Raw genomic sequence first — 19,806 nt, forward strand, 5'->3', positions numbered from 1 at the left:
TAATACTACTTATATTTCCATGATCCGTGGTGCTGCTGGTAGAGGTTGTTGATAGTGACGACAACATTGAGCAATAGCCCCAGTTCTACAGTGACTGTCACGTATAGTGGATCTAACAAATGGAAAGACGTCCAAGTAGCTTTTTACACTGGGCAGAGATTGAGATGTGTTACAAGGAGGTATTACCATAGTCGTGCACATTTTTATTTTTTTATTTTTTTTTATTTCATTCTTTACCTTTGGGCAGCAATACACACCGAGGAGTTGCCCTGACACATAGGTGTATTTGGAGTATTTGGACTTGGGACATTCCATGGGTTTCACTCCAGGAAGGTGCTAGCACTGAGTAATGAAAATGGCCCAACTCAAGGGGCGGCACCAAGCATGCATTTGAAAATCTCACTGCACTCAATTGGATAACACTACGGCCAATCACAACATTACACAGGGTGACTTATCCAGAGCCCCATACGCTTATACCAGCAGAGCTAACTGGTAGATTAAACTGTCATCATCTGTTTAGCTCGCCTCTGGCCCGCCTATATCAGATACACCGATGTGATTGGTGCAGCTCGGCTACAAGGCCATAGTTAATGAGCATCAATACTCGATGCCTGAGTGACTCGCTGAGCAAATTCAAATTGTGCTCTCGCAAGAACTCTGGATTACCAGGGTAGGAAGATGCTGTATTCAGTCCAGAATCCGCGGTCTGACTGTAGTTGTTACCACATTTTCTTCTCCCCGAAACACAAAACACCTATGTATTGCAAAGGTGTATCTTGTATTAGATAAATGCATTCACCACACTGTAGACTAATCCCACAGGGTCTTAAAAAATATTCTAAAAAATAAAATAGTCCTTAAAAGTATTGAATTTAAGTTCCAAAAGCGTACATTTTTTCTTGACTTTTCTTAGGATTAGCAATTGTGTTGGTAATATTTCAATTTACTTTATTTTGTATTTTTAGTTTAATAGCATAAGAGCTCTAAATGCGACAAATATTTTATTAATTTTTATGTTATTTGTGTACAAACACACTTCACAAAAATGTTTTATTAAATTCAGGTAAAGTCAGTTGGTAAATAATTCTTTTCTCGGGCTTAAAATCCATACTGATTTTCCATTATATGGCTGTAAAGTTGGCATTAAATTTCATCCTAGGTGGTATTGAAAAGGTCTTAAAAAGTCTTTTTAACTAAAATTTAACTTGGAGAACCTTGGGGGTACCACCCTGTAGTCGTGATATAAAGTGTTCATACTGCAGGACAAAGTTGAACCAGCCAGTCGTGTTCTTAGGCTATGTTTAGACGGAAACGATCTGAAGAGAAAACGCAAAAGTGGCGTTGCGTTCTCAGTTTTTATTCCGCGTTTAGATGAGGTGATGTTTTGGGGGGGGAAATCTGCGTCCATATGGTGACGCAAAAGTATGTGAAATTCGATGTAGTGTGCACACCAGGCGGCTAGGTGGTAGTGTGAAGCACTGCCACACAACACTACCCTAGTACCCTAGTACACTACCAAGTCTCCGCGCCTGCGTAGAACCTTCCTTCTGCTTCTCTCCCTAGTAGCGTGAAGCAAATAACAAAAGCTGACAATTTTGTCTGGACAGACGAGGAGTTATTGCTCCAAACAATGCACACACACGCAGCACACACACAGACACACACACACACACACATGCGGCACACACACACACACACACGGCACACACACACAGACACACACACACACGACACACGGCACACACACAGACACACACGCGGCACACATATACACACACACACACGCGCGTGCGGCTCACACACACACACACACACACACACACACACACACACACACACACACGGCACACACACTCGCACAGTGCGTTTTTACCCTTTAGACGGGAATGCGACGGTGGAGCTTTTTTAAGGGCGTTTTCACACCTGAAAGTCCGACCCAAGGTCCGGACCAAGGTTCATGTTTTTGTTACATTGTATACATTTGATCCGGTAAGTTTTGGTTTCACACTGCAGTTATGCAAGCACACTAAAGATCTATACGTGACAAAACTACGTCCTGCCGTCATCAAATACATGAGCTGCGTCTCCAGATACTTATAATTGATTGGTTTGTAGACGGGCTTCCCCGTCCTCTCGTATCCTCTCTTTGGGTCGGAGTTTTTTCTGCTGCTCTCTTCTACTGACTGCTGCTCTCCCCTACTGACTGCTGCTCTCCCTTACTGACTGCTGCTCTCCTCTACTGACTGCTGCTCTCCTCTACTGACTGCTGCTCTCCCTTACTGACTGCTGCTCTCCTCTACTGACTGCTGCTCTCCTCTACTGACTGCTGCTCTCCTCTACTGACTGCTGCTCTCCTCTACTGACTGCTGCTCTCCCTTACTGACTGCTGCTCTCCTCTACTGACTGCTGCTCTCCCCTACTGACTGCTGCTCTCCCTTACTGACTGCTGCTCTCCTCTACTGACTGCTTCTCTCCCCTACTGACTGCTGCTCTCCTCTACTGCCGCGGCTCTTTTTGTTTTGTTGTGATGTTGAGAAGCAAGACACGGGAACTTTCTTTCTGGAGCATTTATTCAGAAACAAACGGAAACCTACACTGTACATTTACTACCACTTAACCAATAAACTGCTGATGTATTCTCTGCTCTGACAGCCGACAGCTGTCTGCTCTGAGCGCATTCACCATCACACACTCTCATGTAGCACCAAGATATTCAGTAAAGGAGCTTCCCCGGTCTTGTAGCACAAGGAGAGCCTGCCAGAGCTTCTTGTATTTGGTCCGAAAGTCCGAACCATCCAAAAAATGCTTTCACACTATAAACAAACCGGACCATTAAGTTTGGTCGGGACCGAGACCACCTCTTTTTATCGGACCAAAATTTGGGGGAGGTTTCACACCTGTAATTTTGGTTCGGATCAAACTGAAAAGTCCGAAAGTCCGGACCAAATGAGGTATGTGTGAAAACGCCCTAAGATTTCCACTCTGGAGGGTGCTTTTTTGCGTTTTTAACCCCCCAAAACGCCGTCGCAGTCTAAACGAAAGGCACATCTGATAAAATATTTTGTCGTTTTCACCCGCGAGCATATTCGTGTAAACAGGGCCTTATAATAACACACATCTGCTGAATATGTCATTTCTTATGGATAAGCAGTAAAATAAAAAAAACGAGTCATTAAATTTGACAAGCAAACCGTGCTTGATCTTTACAGTTCACAGACATTGTTCAAATGAAAATGATGGTAACAGACATTGATCAACATCTTAAATGCTGCTAGCTCTTTTAGTTGTAGCTGTGACAAAGTCTCTGTAATATCTCTATCTGTAGTCATAAGAAAATAGGTATTTGGCTAAATTAACTGTATTAGGAACTTAAACAGAAAAGCATGATAGAAATGTCACACTGCACACAGACATATATTTATGTATAACTCTTTGGCATGAGCTAAATCCGTCTGGATTATCTTTCTTAATTACCTCCACAAAATGTCCATGTTTTTCATTAGTTTTCCCCATAATATTCCCTTCTGGCAAGTAAAGCACTATTAAAGTGTTTTATAATCGTGTTTGGGCAACTCAAAACACTTGTTTAAGTTTAAGGAAAGGAGCTTGGTCTTCTTTGAATATTGAAAAAGTCAAATCTGACTTACAGTACAAGACAGTCCTTCAGTGTAGAAGTCAGGCGCTGCGGCATAACAATGTGTCACTTATTTCTTGCACTGGAACAAAATGTTGCCAGTGAATGGGAAAGTTTTGCAAATCAGTTGCATATGAGAGTAATTCCTTGGAGACAGGGTTGGTGGTCCCCGACTATCAATTTTTTTTTCCACATAACCATTCACTGTCACTCTGGTTTATGTTAGCAGTGTTCACTCCCTGGCAAACACTTCAGAAGCCTGTGTGTGTGAGACAGAAGTGATATGACTATGAAAAAGGGCAGGATTTCAAAACATTTGGTAATTTCTATAGATCACTTAACAGGCCAGTATGTATTATCATCTTTCTTTCTCCTTTTTATATATTTGTTTTTAGTATTTCTTTGTACTGTCTTTAGTCTAATTGTATTGCAATATCAAGCATGTTGAATATGCTTTATCAAAACACTTTTGTATAACTTATGCTTTTCTTAAAGGGATTGGCGGGATGCCCATGAAAGGTGGTTGTTCCCCGAAAGAACAACAGAAGAAATCCAACGGTTTCAATAATCTCAATGTGTCACTCAGCAGTCATGTTTGGTGCTCCGTCAGTGCAAGCCTGAATAAGCCTAATGAGTCTTTCCCCTTTTCTGGACACAAGGCCCCATTAAAAAATATAGACTAGAAATTCTTGGAAAACATCTTCAGTTGTGACCTCACGCTGCATTAATGAGTGCAACCATAGTCCAACCATTTAAAGCCATCAGACATTTTTCAATAACCCCGCCGTCACTCAAATACTGATAAATATAGGCCGCTGTACATTTAAGCAGATCCATCCGTTGCTAGCAAGTGAAAATCCTCAGTTCGTCATTCACTGGATAATAACTCATTACAGCGTAAGTTTCCTTATCTCAACTGGTTCCATTCGTTCTGCTGTTGAAGGAGGTAGAGTGTGTTTGTCTTCCTCTTCTCAAACATGTGACCATCACACGCTGCCGCACGCATGTGTGTTTTCAGTGAGCAGAATAAAAGCATATTACAGAGAGCAGTAGAGCACAAGACACCCTCAAACACACTTTTATTTTCATTAAAAGACACATTAAAAAAAAACACCCTACGACTTAATGCTTCTCTGTAGTTCCGAACACATTTCCTTTTTTTTGAAACACAAAAAATTCAGATGGATAAACCTTGGGTTCAGCATATACAGCCAGTTCAGAAATATTATCATAAGATGGCACCAGAATGATGGCTAGTTTCCACTGATCAGCCATGCTTTTACATTTCACAGATTATGGATTGGATTGGATTGGGGGGGTTGTTGACTGACTCACGAAATGGTGCTGAAAAAAAATGAAGATATGTAAGATAAGATATGTAAAATGACCACAAACGTACACAAAACGACTACAAACGACTGTTTGAGACCCTTTAAACGTGGGTGTCGTGTTCCTGTGTAGACAGGTTGGGGGGGGCCTCATACATGTCTGTGGCCCGGGGCCCATTGTTTTATAGTCCGTCCGAGGATGGAGAGTAAACCATACAGTTGTTGGCTTCCCATTGATCTTGCACATTTGCTACCATTGGGTGACTTTGTTATCAAACAGCGGTTTTAAAGCGTCTGAACTCCCACACAGGTGTTTTCAGTTATTCTGGCTGATTAGACTCTGTTCAGGTTGAAGCTGGGCCGGAGCTTAGATGGGAACTTATTAGGTCACAAATTCTTTCTACCAATAAGAAGGATTAAGGTGTCATTTGTCCCGCCCTAACAGGTGCAACAACACTTAACAGTGGACTCAGGAAGATGTCAATCACTCAGTCTAACCCCACCCACATGGTCCTGGAAAAGGTCCAATCAGCCACATTAACTTTAAACACCTGTGTGGGTGTTCAGGGCCTTTAAATCTAAACAGGGATGCCAAATGTTGTTGACATGTAGTGAACCTGTAGTTACCAGTCGCGGAGACGCCATGCAGAGCTTTCGCCGTAGCCTACGTAAGTGGCATGAAGGTTATACTTTGGTGTGTGCGTCGAGCCGGAATGTGTGTGTGGGGAGTGTGTGGTAGAGCGAGGGAGACGCTGAGAGAGTAGCGACTCTAGAGTCACAGTGAGAGAAACAAAGTGTCTCCCCTGTTCTTTCTGTCCACGGTGGGAAATCTGTAGCAGGAAAAGTTAACCCTCTCCTTGATTTCATGTTTATGGAGAAGGAGAACCAGGAAATGAGTCGGGGGAAATGCAACGCTACGAAGTCACGGCCGAGCGACGTGCATCGCGCGACGTTACATTTTTCGAGAGGTGCACGTCAGGCTACGGAGTAGGGTTCGGCGTGGGTCCGTACGCCGTAGCCACGGCGTAAATTTGACTTAGAAGTATAAATCAAGCTTTAGGTGCAAGTTGTGTACCAGTGAGACAATAAAATACACGTAAAAGCTGTGGAGAGATTTAAAGATTCCCACAGCAACTCACCCACCTGCTGCTGTTGGATATTCGCTGCTACCTTCAGTGTCAGGCCTGCAGCCTGCACTCCATTTGAGGTTTCCACACCCATGCCACTACGTAACCTGCGGCACGCCGGCCCAACTACATGGAGCAAATTTAAATTATTATTAGTACATGAAGTTTGGTGACGTCCCAATACCCAGTATAGCTCCACCTTCAACCTGAGCACAGGTCTAATCAGCCAGAATAAATGACAACACCTGCGTGGGGGCTGCAGGGCCTTTTGGCGCTGTGTGTGTGCGTGGCCATCTGTCAGGTATAAACTCACCTGCACCTTTTTATAGAAACAGGGGTCCTCGTTGCTAGGAGATCTTTAGCCTGGCAATGAGTGCCTGCTTACACACACACACACACACACACACACACACACACACACACACACATACACACTCCCCCTGACATTTTCCAAGCCATTGGGCAGTAGTGCAGACAAGGTAGATGTAGGAAGAGAGGGCATAGCTTCATTTACATCCTGGTGCCACTTTAATGTTTTTACAGTACACATAGATTTAGCTTTTGCTTATAGTGTTTATTCCAGTCAATTTTATTTATTTAGCCCAATATCACAAATCTGGGGCTTTACAATCTATACAGCTTATGACACCCTCTGTCCTCAGACCCTCGATTGAGATAAGGTAAACTCCCCGAAAAAAAAAAAAACAGGGAAGAAACTCAGGAAGAGCAACTGTGGTGGGATCCCTCTCCCTGGCTGCAGTGTCAGAGAAATCTGGGAATTGTGCTAATTCACAAAAGCAACTAGTACGACTGACTAAATCTATTTGATGTCATTTATTTATATTGGGATTGTTGATGTGAACAACATAAGCTCAGTTTGGTTGTGTTGCCGCCTGCCGTGACTGCTGCCTATTGGTGAGCGAGAGGCCAGAAAGGACCCAACAACAAAGTAGATCCATGTGATACGCTGTTACGTCTGGCTTCGCTAGTTGATACACTCCATTTATCTAAAATGTCATTGTGAAAATATTTCATAAATGCACCAATTGTTAACCCTACAATATCGTCGCCATATCGACATCGAGGTATTTGGTCAAGAATATCGTGCTACTTGATTTTCTCCATATCGCCCAGCTCTAACTTTTCATTTCAATCCGCTGAATTTGTGCCGTTACCTTTTTAATCTTGTGTCCCATTTTTGACATATATATCTTTGTGTGCTGTTCAGAGACATGACCTGGCTCAAAGGTATGACAAAATGTGGAGAACACACGTGTTTGCTCAATTAATTCAAATGTATTTAGTTTATCAGTATTGTGTGTAGTGTATGAATGTGTGTAAGTGTAGCAATGTTAGAACGCATAAGTAACTCAACCCAAAGTCCAAGCAAACCAAGCAACCTTAAGGAGGGAGCGAGGAAGAGTGACTGCCCAGGTACTCCTATTTATGGACATGTGAGCAATCAGTTCATCCAGGTGTCAATCATCAGACCTTATTAGCCAATCCCCAGATCCCAGCAGCCAAAGGGACTCAATAGGTCTTAAGGCCTAGGAGCTGTCACACCCCCCCTCCTCAAGGTCCCGCCACAACTCTAAAAAAACAAACAAAACTGTTAGATACAATAAATCACATTTTATATCAAACACCTGACCACATCAATATTATCTCTAACACCCATTCAGTTCAGCACATTATCTACATAACCCAGTGGCCATAAATCCGAGGAAGCACTTTAATAGTTCATGAAACATGAAAATGATAGGCAGTTCTAACAAACATTATGACAATGGTGCACGCGACAGGGCATCTGCCACCACATTGTCCTTGCCCTGAATAGCCGTTGAAAAAATTGCGTATTTATTTCTTCTTCTCTGGATTAGTGGCCGCTTGCGTCTCTGAACAATTTAATGGGAGTAAAGGTCAACACGCCTCAGCAGTATGACGTCAACCATATCACTATCGTGTGTGTGTGTGTGTGTGTGTGTGTGTGTGTGTGTGTGTGTGTCTGTCAATTTTCTCCTTTTATATAACAGTTCTGTTAAGCCATTAGGACAGTCCAGTCCACAGCATGGACCGTTGACACTTTATGTGGGTTATGTGGGTTGCGTATTACGTTTTGTTTCACCTTCTGTCAATCATTAACTTTGAAAATTGTCCAGCTGATAGTATTTACAACTGCAGCTCGAGATGATTTCTCTGAGATCACGTTATCTAGCTCAGTGCGATCAATAATCCGTGGAATGTGATTTAACTCAAGTTAAATCACGTTTTACAGTGAGGATATGGAAGTGCACATTCAAAGTGAAGTCAAATGTCAAACATTTAGGCCCTGTTTACACGAATACGCTCACGGGTGAAAACGACAAAATCTTTGATCAGATGTGCCTTTCGTTTACACGGCGATGGTATTTTTGGGGCTTAAAAACGCAAAAAAGTGAAACCACCCTCCAGAGTGGAAATCTTAAAAAAGCGCGTGTGTGCGCGCGCGCGCATTGTTGGAGCAAAAACTCCCCCCTCCTCATCCTTTGTTGTTCGCTTTGCGCTACAAGGGAGAGGAGAGGAGGAGAGGGAGACAAGTAGAAGGAAGGTTCTACGTAGGCGCGCGGACTTGGTGGATCAGATTTCACACACTTTTGCGTCACCATATGCACCATTTCCCCCCATAACGCTCATCTAAACGTGGAATAAAAAGTGAGAACGCAACGCCACTTTTGCGTTTTCTCTTCAGATCGTTTCCGTCTAAACATAGCCTTAGATGTTGGACAGCTGAATTGTTGTGAATTTGGACAGCCTCTTAATCTCCAGACTTAAAGGCATAGTTTGGATTTTTTTGAAGTGGGGTTGTCTGAGCTACTTCTCCATAGTCAGTGTGTTGGCTACAGTAAATGGGGGGGGTCCCCCAGTTTGGAGAAGTAGACAGGGGTACCGACACGGACGCTAAGCAATGTATTGCTGTGGATGGGGACAGCAGCTAAATATATTTTGGATTTTTGGATATTATATTGTGACACCTAAAAAAAAAAATTTTATACAGTATAATATAATATTACCTCGCAGAACACCGGAGTTGCTGCTCTACCGCTGCCTCGATCATTTAGTTTGTTAGTTTTGTTAGTTCCTTACCCTTTTAAAACACCAAAGTCTACGACATAACCTATGTCAGATTGTAGGGACTCAGGTTCCATTCAGCCTGAGATTATTTGTTCTGGGAGATGGGTCAATCCTAAACGGGATGGAAAAGCACATAAGAAGCTGGGTCCAGACTAGTTTAATTATAGCCAGACAGATTGTTTTAAGAGTGTGGAAGAATGAAGGGGTGCCGTCACTCCAGGAGTGGGCTTGTGAGATGGCTAGGGTGGCAGCATTTAAAAGGATGACATATAAACGGTTTGCCAGATTGGATGTCTACACTAGGAAATTGGGAAAGTACCTGAGCTTTCTGCAGGGCTCCTAGGAAGCTTTGTGCTGGGGAGAGATGTTTATAATGGGCTTATGGTGTTGTCATTTATACATATGTTTATTTGGTTTATGGTTTATTTTCTGTTGTGTTACTATTTTGTTGAATGGTCTTGAATATTGTAGTTACTGTCATCTTTTCTTGATTTTTGTCTGGGTCGAGAAACCCTAACCCTAACCATTGCCTAGTCCTAGTGCCTTCCAAGGCAGCGCTGCCTGGAAGACGACGTTGTGGGCTTAAAACACCAAACACCGTGTACAGGGGCTTTAAAGGCATGCTGCAACTGCAAGATGTTGCTCAAAGATACATTTTTGTTTTACCCACAGTTGCTCCGGTGTGTTGACTGAACATGTTTGATTATCTGGTATAATGCATCAGAACTGGATCAAGCCTTATGTGGACTATATAATACTACTGATGAATGAATCCCTGTCTTGACAGCAGTCACACTGATCCTACAGATCAGTCCTAAAGGTCAGGAAGTGCTTCAGGTTTCCATTGCGTAGAAATGTTTGTGGTAACAAAGACACAGCAGTCATTTGTCCTTGGTTGGTTTCAGGACAAATTGAGGATTTTTTTGTTCACACTCTCACAACTTTTTGCTCTAATGTTCCGCTCATCTCTTTCTCTGTTTGTAAGGTTCAGTGTTTGTTATAAAACCAAAGAGAGGTAATGTCCTCCTGCTTCCGGTTCATCCTGTTCCTTCAGCCTGCAGAGAATTAAAATTTCTATATTTTCAGTACGGAAATGTGAATATTGAAATAATACTGTTTATTGTGCAAACACTGATGGATTACGTTTTCTATTGCACTACCATCAATTGGATTCACAGCAGAGTATTTGAGACAAAAATGTAGATTAAGAACATTAGAAATAGGGCTGCACGATATGAGGACAATATCTAATTGCGATTGTTTTGACTGAAATTTTGATATGATTCACGATATTGGAGGAAATTATCATTTTTGTATCATTCTTATTTGAGTTGAAAAATAATAAAATAAAAAAAAATTACAATGATGTGATTTTTTTTTTTTGCGAGGATTTGTACCAAACAAAGATTTTTAGTCTGTAGGATATGATTTGTAGGCTGGGACGTCACCACAATACTTCATTCAGAATGGATTGACACATGTTTTGCCTTAAACAAATATTGCGCCCCGACACGTGACACGTTCATGACAGTGTCATGTCACTCTTATGTAGATACCTTCAAGTAAAGTGTAACCCTATTTTTTTTTTTTACCTCACACATCTAAACAAAGAACTTGTTTTCCTAGTAATATTTTGAGATTTGAAATCTAATAAAATGTCTCTCTCTCGCTCTCTCACTCTCTCGCTCTCTCTCTCTCTCTCTCTCTCTCTCTCTCTCTCTCTCTCTCTCTCTCTCTCCCTCTCCCCGTTTGCAGCTCTCTGGTGGTTGTGAGTTGACAGTCGTCCTTCAGGACTTCACAGCAGGATGCAGCACAGAGATGTCGGTCAGCACCGGTGAGAGAAACCTCTCTGTCCCTCTGTCCTGTTCACACGTTTTAGTCTGGGTCCGCCTGTTGACTGTGCTCCTCGAGTTAAGTAGTTAAATCCAAATACTGCAGGTAGTCTGGGTTATATTTAAGCCTGCTAATTTTAAATGAAGTGGTTTGGGTTAGTTTGGGTTTATGCGTTGTTTTTTGTTTTTTTCTCTTTCAGATCAAAGCATGCTCAGATTGAGGGTGTATAGCACTGCAGCAAACACACAAATCAGACATTTAGGTCTCATCAAGCGATATCAAAAATGGTTTCCATTCATTCATTCAACCTTTATCCTCGAGAGATCATTGAGGGGCAACCCTCATTTACAATGTCATTGAGTCAGAACAACAACACAGAGAGTACAATCATAAGAAATACAGAAAGACAATAAAACATTCAGAATTGGACAAATTATTTGATAAATACATTTGAATAATAGGGATGCAACAGAAAATACAATTATGTAAAGCAGTTACAAGTAGAAGTTTGCAGGTTTAAAACCAGATTTCTTAGGCCGGCTGCACACTGGCTGCGTGGCGTGAGCGTGTCAGCTGTGTGGCGTGTCCGTTTTTATTTTGGCTCCCATGTTAACAGGTTAGAGCTTCCACACTGCCTGCGTGACACGCACGTCTCAGGCGCGGCTCGAGCCGCGGCGAAAACGTGACCATGCTAGAAATAGGACCGACGCCTATTTTTCACGCGACACGCAAGCGTTTTGGAAGTGTTTCCAGGCAAAATAGAAAAGGAAAAGATGTTGTGAAATGATGTCCTTTTGACACGAATACATATTAATAAGTGACATTTTGATGTTTGAAAGTTTCTAGGTTTTGACATAAATGCAGATATAAATGTAATTTAAAAAAAAATCGATTTTCAAATATTGCACCTGTCAATACAAAACGAAATATTCTGTAGCCTATTTTGCTGTCAATACTGCTGACGTTGTCTTTGCTGTAATCAAATCAGTATATATTTATATTTAACATGAAGTATACTACTACTTGAGTGCAGTAAATCAATGGGAAACATACATGTGTACAGACAAGGCTAGCAGCAGCAGCAGACACGTTTTTTTGGTGTGTAAAGACAGAAAAATCCACGCAGCCGCTGACACGCAACAGAAACGCCACACTCACGCCACGCATCCAGTGTGTAGCCGGCCTAAATAGTCCAAGAGGCACAATTGAGTTAATTTTAAGAAAGTGTTTCCACACCTTCAAAAAGTATTTTTGTGAATTCCTTTTGTTAAAACGAATCCGTTCCATCTTAGCCATAGAGCGCATTTCATTGAGCCACCTCCTGAAACATGGGGACAGTGGAGACTTTATAATTGATTCAAACATGCTAAGTTAGGCAAGAAAAGATATTACTCTTTAAAACTCAAATGCATGACATTTTTACCTGAGAAAAATATGCCCTAACACTTGTAAAATGAGACGACTGAGATGTAAAATGACTGCTGTCTTCCCTCCAGGCCAGACGGTGGAGCTGTTGGAGCGGCCGAGCGAGCGGCCCGGTTGGTGTCTGGTCCGAACCACCGAACGCAGCCCGCCACAGGAGGGACTGGTTCCCAGCTCCACACTCTGCGTGTCCCACTCGCGCTCCAGCGTGGAGATGGACTGCTTCTTCGGCTCAGGGAAAGGTAGGAAGAACAAACCTGAAGTCCAGATGAACTCTGACCTGCAGCTTTTGTCTGGGTTTATGACTTGATTTGCAGCAATAATACTGTTTTATTTGCTTTGGTGTAGGGCTGGGCAATATATCGATATTATACCGATATCCATATATTCAATCTCAATTCAATTTTTTTTATACATGAGGCTAGATATCGTCCTTTTGTTGTCTTTTCCTGGTTTTAAAGGCTGCATTAGATTAAAGTGATGTCATTTTCTGAACTTTCCAGACTCACTAGCTGCTTTATTATTTGCCTTTACCCACTTAATCATTGTATCCACATTAAAAGCGAATATAGTGCTAGTCAATAGTAGTCAACTCTATACAATATCGCCGCAATATCAACATCGATATATTTGGTCAAACATATTTGATTTTTTTCCATATCACCAAGCTCTGCTTTGGTGTAAAAAGCAAAATAGATGACTAAAAAAATAGAAAAAGTAAACTGTAAAAGATATAAATGAAATTAAAAAAAAGAAGGCATTGTACTTGATGATTATCTATTTTTTTTCTCAGTCTATTCTGGCTCAGGACCAGTATGTTCTTCATGGTGCAGTGTTAATAGACGTAGTTAAGTTAATGAGTGTGACAACCACGTCGTCACTTCAGAGAGGTCAGGTCACGACATTGTTTTGTCGATGCTTTTTCATTGGCTCCACTTTGGTGACTTGGTTGAATGGATTTAAGTCATTACGTAGCTAAGGAAAGTCCAGCTGTGATTTATTTTTTTTTTTTTCCCCTGTAATTCAGATAGTGAAAATACAAAAATCTGAATGCAACCACTAAATAAAATAATGCCTTCAGCTTTTTCCATTTTCATCGTGCGTTTCTCTTTGGTCAGACAGAAGCAGAGATCCGTGATTTCCTGTAGTCAGATCACTTCAAGTAATCTGATCTCCATCGACCTCTATTGGTGAGATGTGGACATTACAATATAGATGCAACCTGCTCTATGTACCCAGCAAATACATGTTGTTAAATGATCATTCCGTATGTATGCATTATTTACTGAGGATGATGAAATATATAGTAGATGATCTTTCAATACATCTAACTGATGGCTTTAATGGAAGGTGTCTGAGCATGTGGAGAGGAAGTTTAATCCGTTGCACCATCGGGGAAATCGGGCCACAATTTCAGCCATACGTTTATGGAATGTTACTTTTGTGGCTTTGTTGTTTCTAGCGCCTTGAAAGGCTTAAGCAACACCTAATTAGTTAGTGTTATTTAGGAGGGCCTGTGTACAGTGTGATTCTGGGTGTTTTAAGTCAGTCTGATTTAAACTAGAATATTTTTGGAGTAAAATGCCAGCTGGTCAGAACAAGTAAATACATTCCACAAACACATCATTCATGGTGATCATGGTTACCGCTGTCACAGAACTAGAACACACACACACACACACACACACACACACACACACACACACACACACACACACACACACACACACACACACACACACACACACACACACACACAGAGAGAGATTGGAGTGTTACTGTTGTGTCCTACAGAGGGCGATGTGGTGCTGCTCTTAACACCTTCTCCCTGCACTTGTTCCTGTGGATGTCTCATTATGAGAACTAGTACAGTGCCCGTTGAAAATGTGCCTGTTTGGAACGGGCCGATTGCTTGGCCTGTGGTATTGCTGCTTATAGAACTCATCAAAACCAAATTGTACCCCATAATTACTTACAGAAGTACCCCAAACCACTTCATATGCAACTCCCCTGTATACTATGCTACTAACTTACTGATTTACCTGACAGAGAACGTTGCAGATTCAGAATGTAATCACAAAATATCACAATGACAATGTGGACTAATCAGAGATTAGCGTCATGGCAGTGCGCTACCCACCTGGCCCGTTATGAGAGCTAATCAGCACATATCTGCGTTCATCAACCACCAGAACCTGTGTGTGTGTGTGTGTGTGTGTGTGTGTATGTGTGTGTGTGTGTGTGTGCGTGCGTGCGCAGAGAGAGACACAGTGTTGTTTCGTGTCGTATGATCGTTAACGAATTTAACATTTCGGCAGAGGTGTTCATTTCCATACAGGTTTAGTGGCTTGACAGTGAACGGTGAAGTATGGATTTGATACGCGTGGGTATTTTGGCGACGCTAATGTTATTAGTTAGCAGTAGACTTAATTAACCCGACCCGGGGTGAGTCTGATGAAAAGTGCTGTGTCTGCCCGGTTCAGCTCTGAGATTTTCTCGCCTTGCACAGCGCTGTGAAGGAATAATCTCTGAGATTACTTTATGTTCTACCTCTGGTTAGAAGTGGTGAATGTAGGCTACAGCTCACAGCAACTTAATACTATGGTATGTAGTGTCTGGCTTTTATTTGATATTTAGTGTTGGCAAACGGCTTTTTGTTGAGTGTCCTCTTAACGAAAAAATAGACACGGAAAAGCGTAGCGCCTTTTTTTCGCCAACCTTATTCCACACAACAGTCGCGATGTTCCTTTCAGCTATCCGCTCGTGCTCCAGGAAAGTGAAGAAAAGTTAGTTTGGTATATCCAGCAATCATGTAGCTAACATTGGAAGCAGGAAAAGAGTCAAAGCCGGTAACCAAACAACGTCAAACTTGGTTCGAGAGATATGCGCATAACAGACAGACAGACAGACAGACAGACGTTCCTGCAATTTATAGATAGATGAGCTGATTTCACCTCATTGCAATCATGGGAGTTTTACAGCATAGTGGAAGATATGGAAGCTTAAAAAATGATTAGTCATTTACTTCCAGAGTCATGTTCGTTATGTTGCAGATGAAAGCAAAGATAGGCGCGCGCGCACACACACACACACGTGTCAATTCCTCCCATCTTATCAGGACTATCTAAATACCAAACTTTGAATGCATCAGCCATAAACATCCTCCCACTTACACACTCATGCACGTACACACACATAGTTTGCTTCCCTAATATACTGTAAATAGCCTTCCTGCACCCAGTTTAATTTTTGTCTTGCTTATAAACAACAGGGAGGTTTATGTTGAAGATTACTCTTTACTGTAGACGCACGGAGGCACGCACACACACACACATACACACACACACACACACACACACACACACACACACACTGCGGGATCAGCTGATTTGCCTGCTGCAGCCACTGTGTGTTTTATGCTCTCGCTGATGACAAGGATGTTTTGTGTTTCTGTAGAGAGATGCAAATCAGACAACTGCTGCGGCTACACATGGAAGTAAACACACAGGCGCGTACACACACGTTCAAGACACACACGCCAAGGGACAACAGTTGAAAATTAGGATTGTAGTGTGCTGAAAAGATAGAGGTTAAGTAAGCTCTTAGCTTTCCCCCATTCAAAAAAACACGTTGGCTAACAGTTTGCAAATTGACTTTTTGCGTATGCAAATGGCCTACTGCACGGTTAACTGCAGTAAATATAGCTTTAACATCTGAAAGGGTCAGTTTCCTTTTTATGTTACTTTACCTTAGTTATGATTAAAAAAAAAAATTAATGAAGTACTTGATTTATGTGATTTATTTATCTGAGGCTCCCTGGAGGCCAACACGGTCATTTACATGGCTTATTTCTCAGGCCATCTACAGCTCTCACCCAAAGAGACTCACATGTTTGTTGTAGTAATTTCAGGCTAGTGTCATGGCTTTTTCATAGTTAGTTATTAGATGTATCTATGACATCATAGGAATCAATTGGGGGCTGAAGCAGGCCTTATTTTGACCTTTTACTTCAACATAACCATGACCAAAACCTTAACGTAACTTCAGGTAATCTTCACTACAACAATTTACCCTAACCTGATTTGATTTGTTGCCACAATAAAGTTGTAGTTCTGTCACGAGTGAGTGTTATAACACATATCAAGTGAAACAGTTGAGAGAATAGGTCAAAAATAGATGTCCTGTTCTTTCTGTTTTGAGCATGGAGGGGGAGCTGCAGAGTTGCCGGTGCAAAAGCAGGAGCAAGGACAACCGACAGGCTTCAGATGCAGACATATAGGACAACTAAAACTTTCAGGGCACACCAGAGTAAAAAAAAGACGTGCAGTGCAGTACTTTCATCTTCACGGTTGTTTGTTTGATTTAGGGCTCCAGCAGGCATCTGCATCCAGCCCCTTCAAGAATGTATGTTGCTGCAATCTCAAACACTCCAATTCAGCCAGTTTTTGCAGTATTTGTTAAATGATACTATATCATTAATATCTGCAAACGTGCTTACAAATAGGCAACACATTCTCACTCCCATCGTGTAAAATACGGACGCTTGGTCAGGTGTCTTTGGCGTTGTTATTGACGCTAAAAGTCTCCTTTATCGTCATATCTAAACGTGCTTTATCGAAACGCGCTTGGTCGGGACTATTGGCGTCACTTTTGACGCTGTTAGGTTAAGGAAAAGGTCGTGGGTGGACTTACGTTTCCATGACACGAGGGAAGAACGGGACAGTTCGGTTTAGGAAAAGAAGAACGGATGGTTGGGTTTATTAAAAGAAGAACGGATGGTTGGGTTTTAGGAAAAGAAGAACGGGACAGTTGGGTTCAGGAAAAGAAGAATGGGACATTTGGGTTTAGTAAAAGAAGAATGGGACGGTTGGGTTTAGGAAACGTGACATGCGGGACACAAACCCTGGTCTCCTGGGTGAAAGTCCTTTGTTTGACCCATCCACCTCCCCAACCAACCTCCCTATGCGGATTTTCGGGCTTTTATACTACTTGCTACCGCTGCTCTCCCTGGTGCGTTCTACCACACACTGAAGGGCGCTTTTTACTTCCTATCTGACGCTGACACACAAACGTCCGTATTTTACGACTTCGGAGTGAGAACAGGTTGAAATAGGGGACTTTCTTTTCACAGAGGCTGGCTTTCCACCTACCTTAATTCAGGGCAACAATGATCCAGCATCTGCACAGTATTTTACAATATTTTGCTGTGCTCCATACATTCAGCTGGTCATCAGTAGCAAGACATGCAGACCTGTAATTACATTGAGCTAATGTGACCCACAAAGACCCATTGCATTGTCAGTCTCACTTGTTTCACTTGATTCCAGTGCAGGCTTTCTCCCCCCCCCCACCACCATAAAACACACACACACACACACACACACACACACACACACCCACACCCACCCTAATAACATACGAATTCCTCACATTGTTGTTTGGTAGTGTAAATGCCAAATTAGGCAGATCTTGTGTCCGCTTACTCAACAGTGAAGTGACTGGAGGCTGATGGGTTTAATTAACACTCCTATTTGTTGATGAATGAATGAATGACTCAAACCTTTAATTAACCCACATGAGCCATTCCTAATTAAGTGGACTGGATAAGAACTTCTGAGTTCTTTCAAGCTACAGCCTCGTGTGTGTGTGTGTGTGTGTGTGTGTGTGTGTGTGTGTGTGTGTGTGTGTGTGTGTGTCCTGGGTCTTGTGACTGCTCTGTAAAGTAGGTCTCCTTGTCCTCTCTGAAAGACTGAAGACACTGAAGTTCTAATGTTAACTGAACCAAACGATGGAGTTTTGACGTCAATGAAACCGACTGAAAGTCAGAGCTGTAACTCTTCTATCGGGACTTTCATCATTGTAATCCTAATAGTTAATAGCTGTGACTAAGAGTGATACTGTAAGTATTGGTTCTCTTTTATGTCAACCAAGTGTGCCTCTTGTTATGAGATTGTAGTTGACTCTGAGAGGTATTAACTAGCACTGTGTAAGACTGAAATTGTTACCAACTGCTGTAGTGGTGTGCAGTCAGAGCTGCAGTAGTATAGTATTATTTCTTGCTGTCGAACATCAGCTGAAGTAAACTGTGTGAAAAATGGGACACTGCAGGGAAACGGAGCTGCTGGAAGCACTTTATCTAGGCTGCGTGCGTGCGTGCGTGCGTGCGTGCGTGCGTGCGTGCGTGCGTGCGTGCGTGCGTGCGTGCGTGCAGTCTAACCTGCTGCTGCATCATGATGCCATGACAATAATGTAAACGGCACAGCACCACAATGTTAAATACAGAAAGAGACAGAATATTATAAACCTTAATAAACTGCAACTTATAAGTAATAGTGAACCAGTTAAAAGTTGTAGAGGAGATTCATCTCATGTTGGTCCGTTTACAAAAATGTTTTCTTTTGGTTTCTTCCCCTCATGGTGCAGGGAAGAAGAGCAATAACAAACCCTCGGGGGGAAAAAAAAACCATAATCATCAGAACATCATCGCATGTGAGCAAATGGGCACTCAATGAATCACAACCCAATGTCTTATTTACAACTATGCTAGAGGGCTGTAGCACTGCAGGCTAATAGGATTCTCTATAGCAATTGAGATTGATGAGAAAATGCATTAGGCCATCTGGGTTCATTAGACTAGTGAGAAGCAAGGGTGAGTGTCCATCACACGCACAGTGCTTATCTATGAATGCATGGAGTGGTGGGTTAGAGAAGCAAGCTTGTGACCAGAAGCTCGCTAGTCTGATCTCCAGGTCAGCAAGATAAATCCGAGTGGAGAAAAAGTGAGTCCAATATTTACTGAGGGAAGTATCTGGTTGATTAGCTGCTAGGTTCTCCACTGTGATCCCCATCTAGTAGCTTGGCATTTCTGCTGTCTGGTGGTGGCCAGGTACATGACCGGTTTATGAGAGCTTTTTCCCTGAAAACAGCTGCGACCAAAAATGATGCGGTTATAGTGAACCAAAACAGTAAAGTTGTGTCACAAAACGGACTGCTGGAAGTCACTATAAAGTCTGCAGTGTCAAGAGGACAATTATCAAGCGACCCCTTTCACATTCAAGTAGTCATTGTTAAAATGAAAATAATGATTATAGCTGCCTTGAAGGGTTTTAAAATGTTAATTCAATTGAAAAAATAAGATGCATTTATTTATTATTATCATATCAGTGCTGTTAGGCAGCAGTGTCATTTCTTGCTCCCCAGATGTTGTGTAACCATCGCAACTATCTACATCTGCCATATTTGAATAGAGCCATAACAGCACATTTACAGTAGATGACAGGGACCTGTGTCGCTAAATGCCAAAAAGCTAATACTTCGAAAGATACGTGAAGTCGGCAAAGTACAAAGT

The 19,806-nt window shown here is 42.1% G+C and overlaps 1 protein-coding gene across 6 annotated transcripts in view; it reads left to right on the plus strand.

Annotated features, from left to right (window-relative positions):
- Positions 1-19,806, plus strand: part of kalrna (kalirin RhoGEF kinase a) — a 225,550-nt gene that overhangs the window by 126,592 nt on the left and 79,152 nt on the right. For all 6 annotated transcript variants that reach the window (XM_036004305.1, XM_031307530.2, XM_031307602.2 and 3 more), the window contains 2 exons: positions 10,959-11,037; positions 12,533-12,700. In XM_036004305.1, the coding sequence (XP_035860198.1) occupies positions 10,959-11,037; positions 12,533-12,700 (247 nt within the window). The remainder of the gene's footprint in view (positions 1-10,958; positions 11,038-12,532; positions 12,701-19,806) is intronic.

The sequence above is a fragment of the Sander lucioperca genome, chromosome 8 (genome assembly GCF_008315115.2).
Source record: "Sander lucioperca isolate FBNREF2018 chromosome 8, SLUC_FBN_1.2, whole genome shotgun sequence".
NCBI lineage: Eukaryota > Metazoa > Chordata > Actinopteri > Perciformes > Percidae > Sander > Sander lucioperca.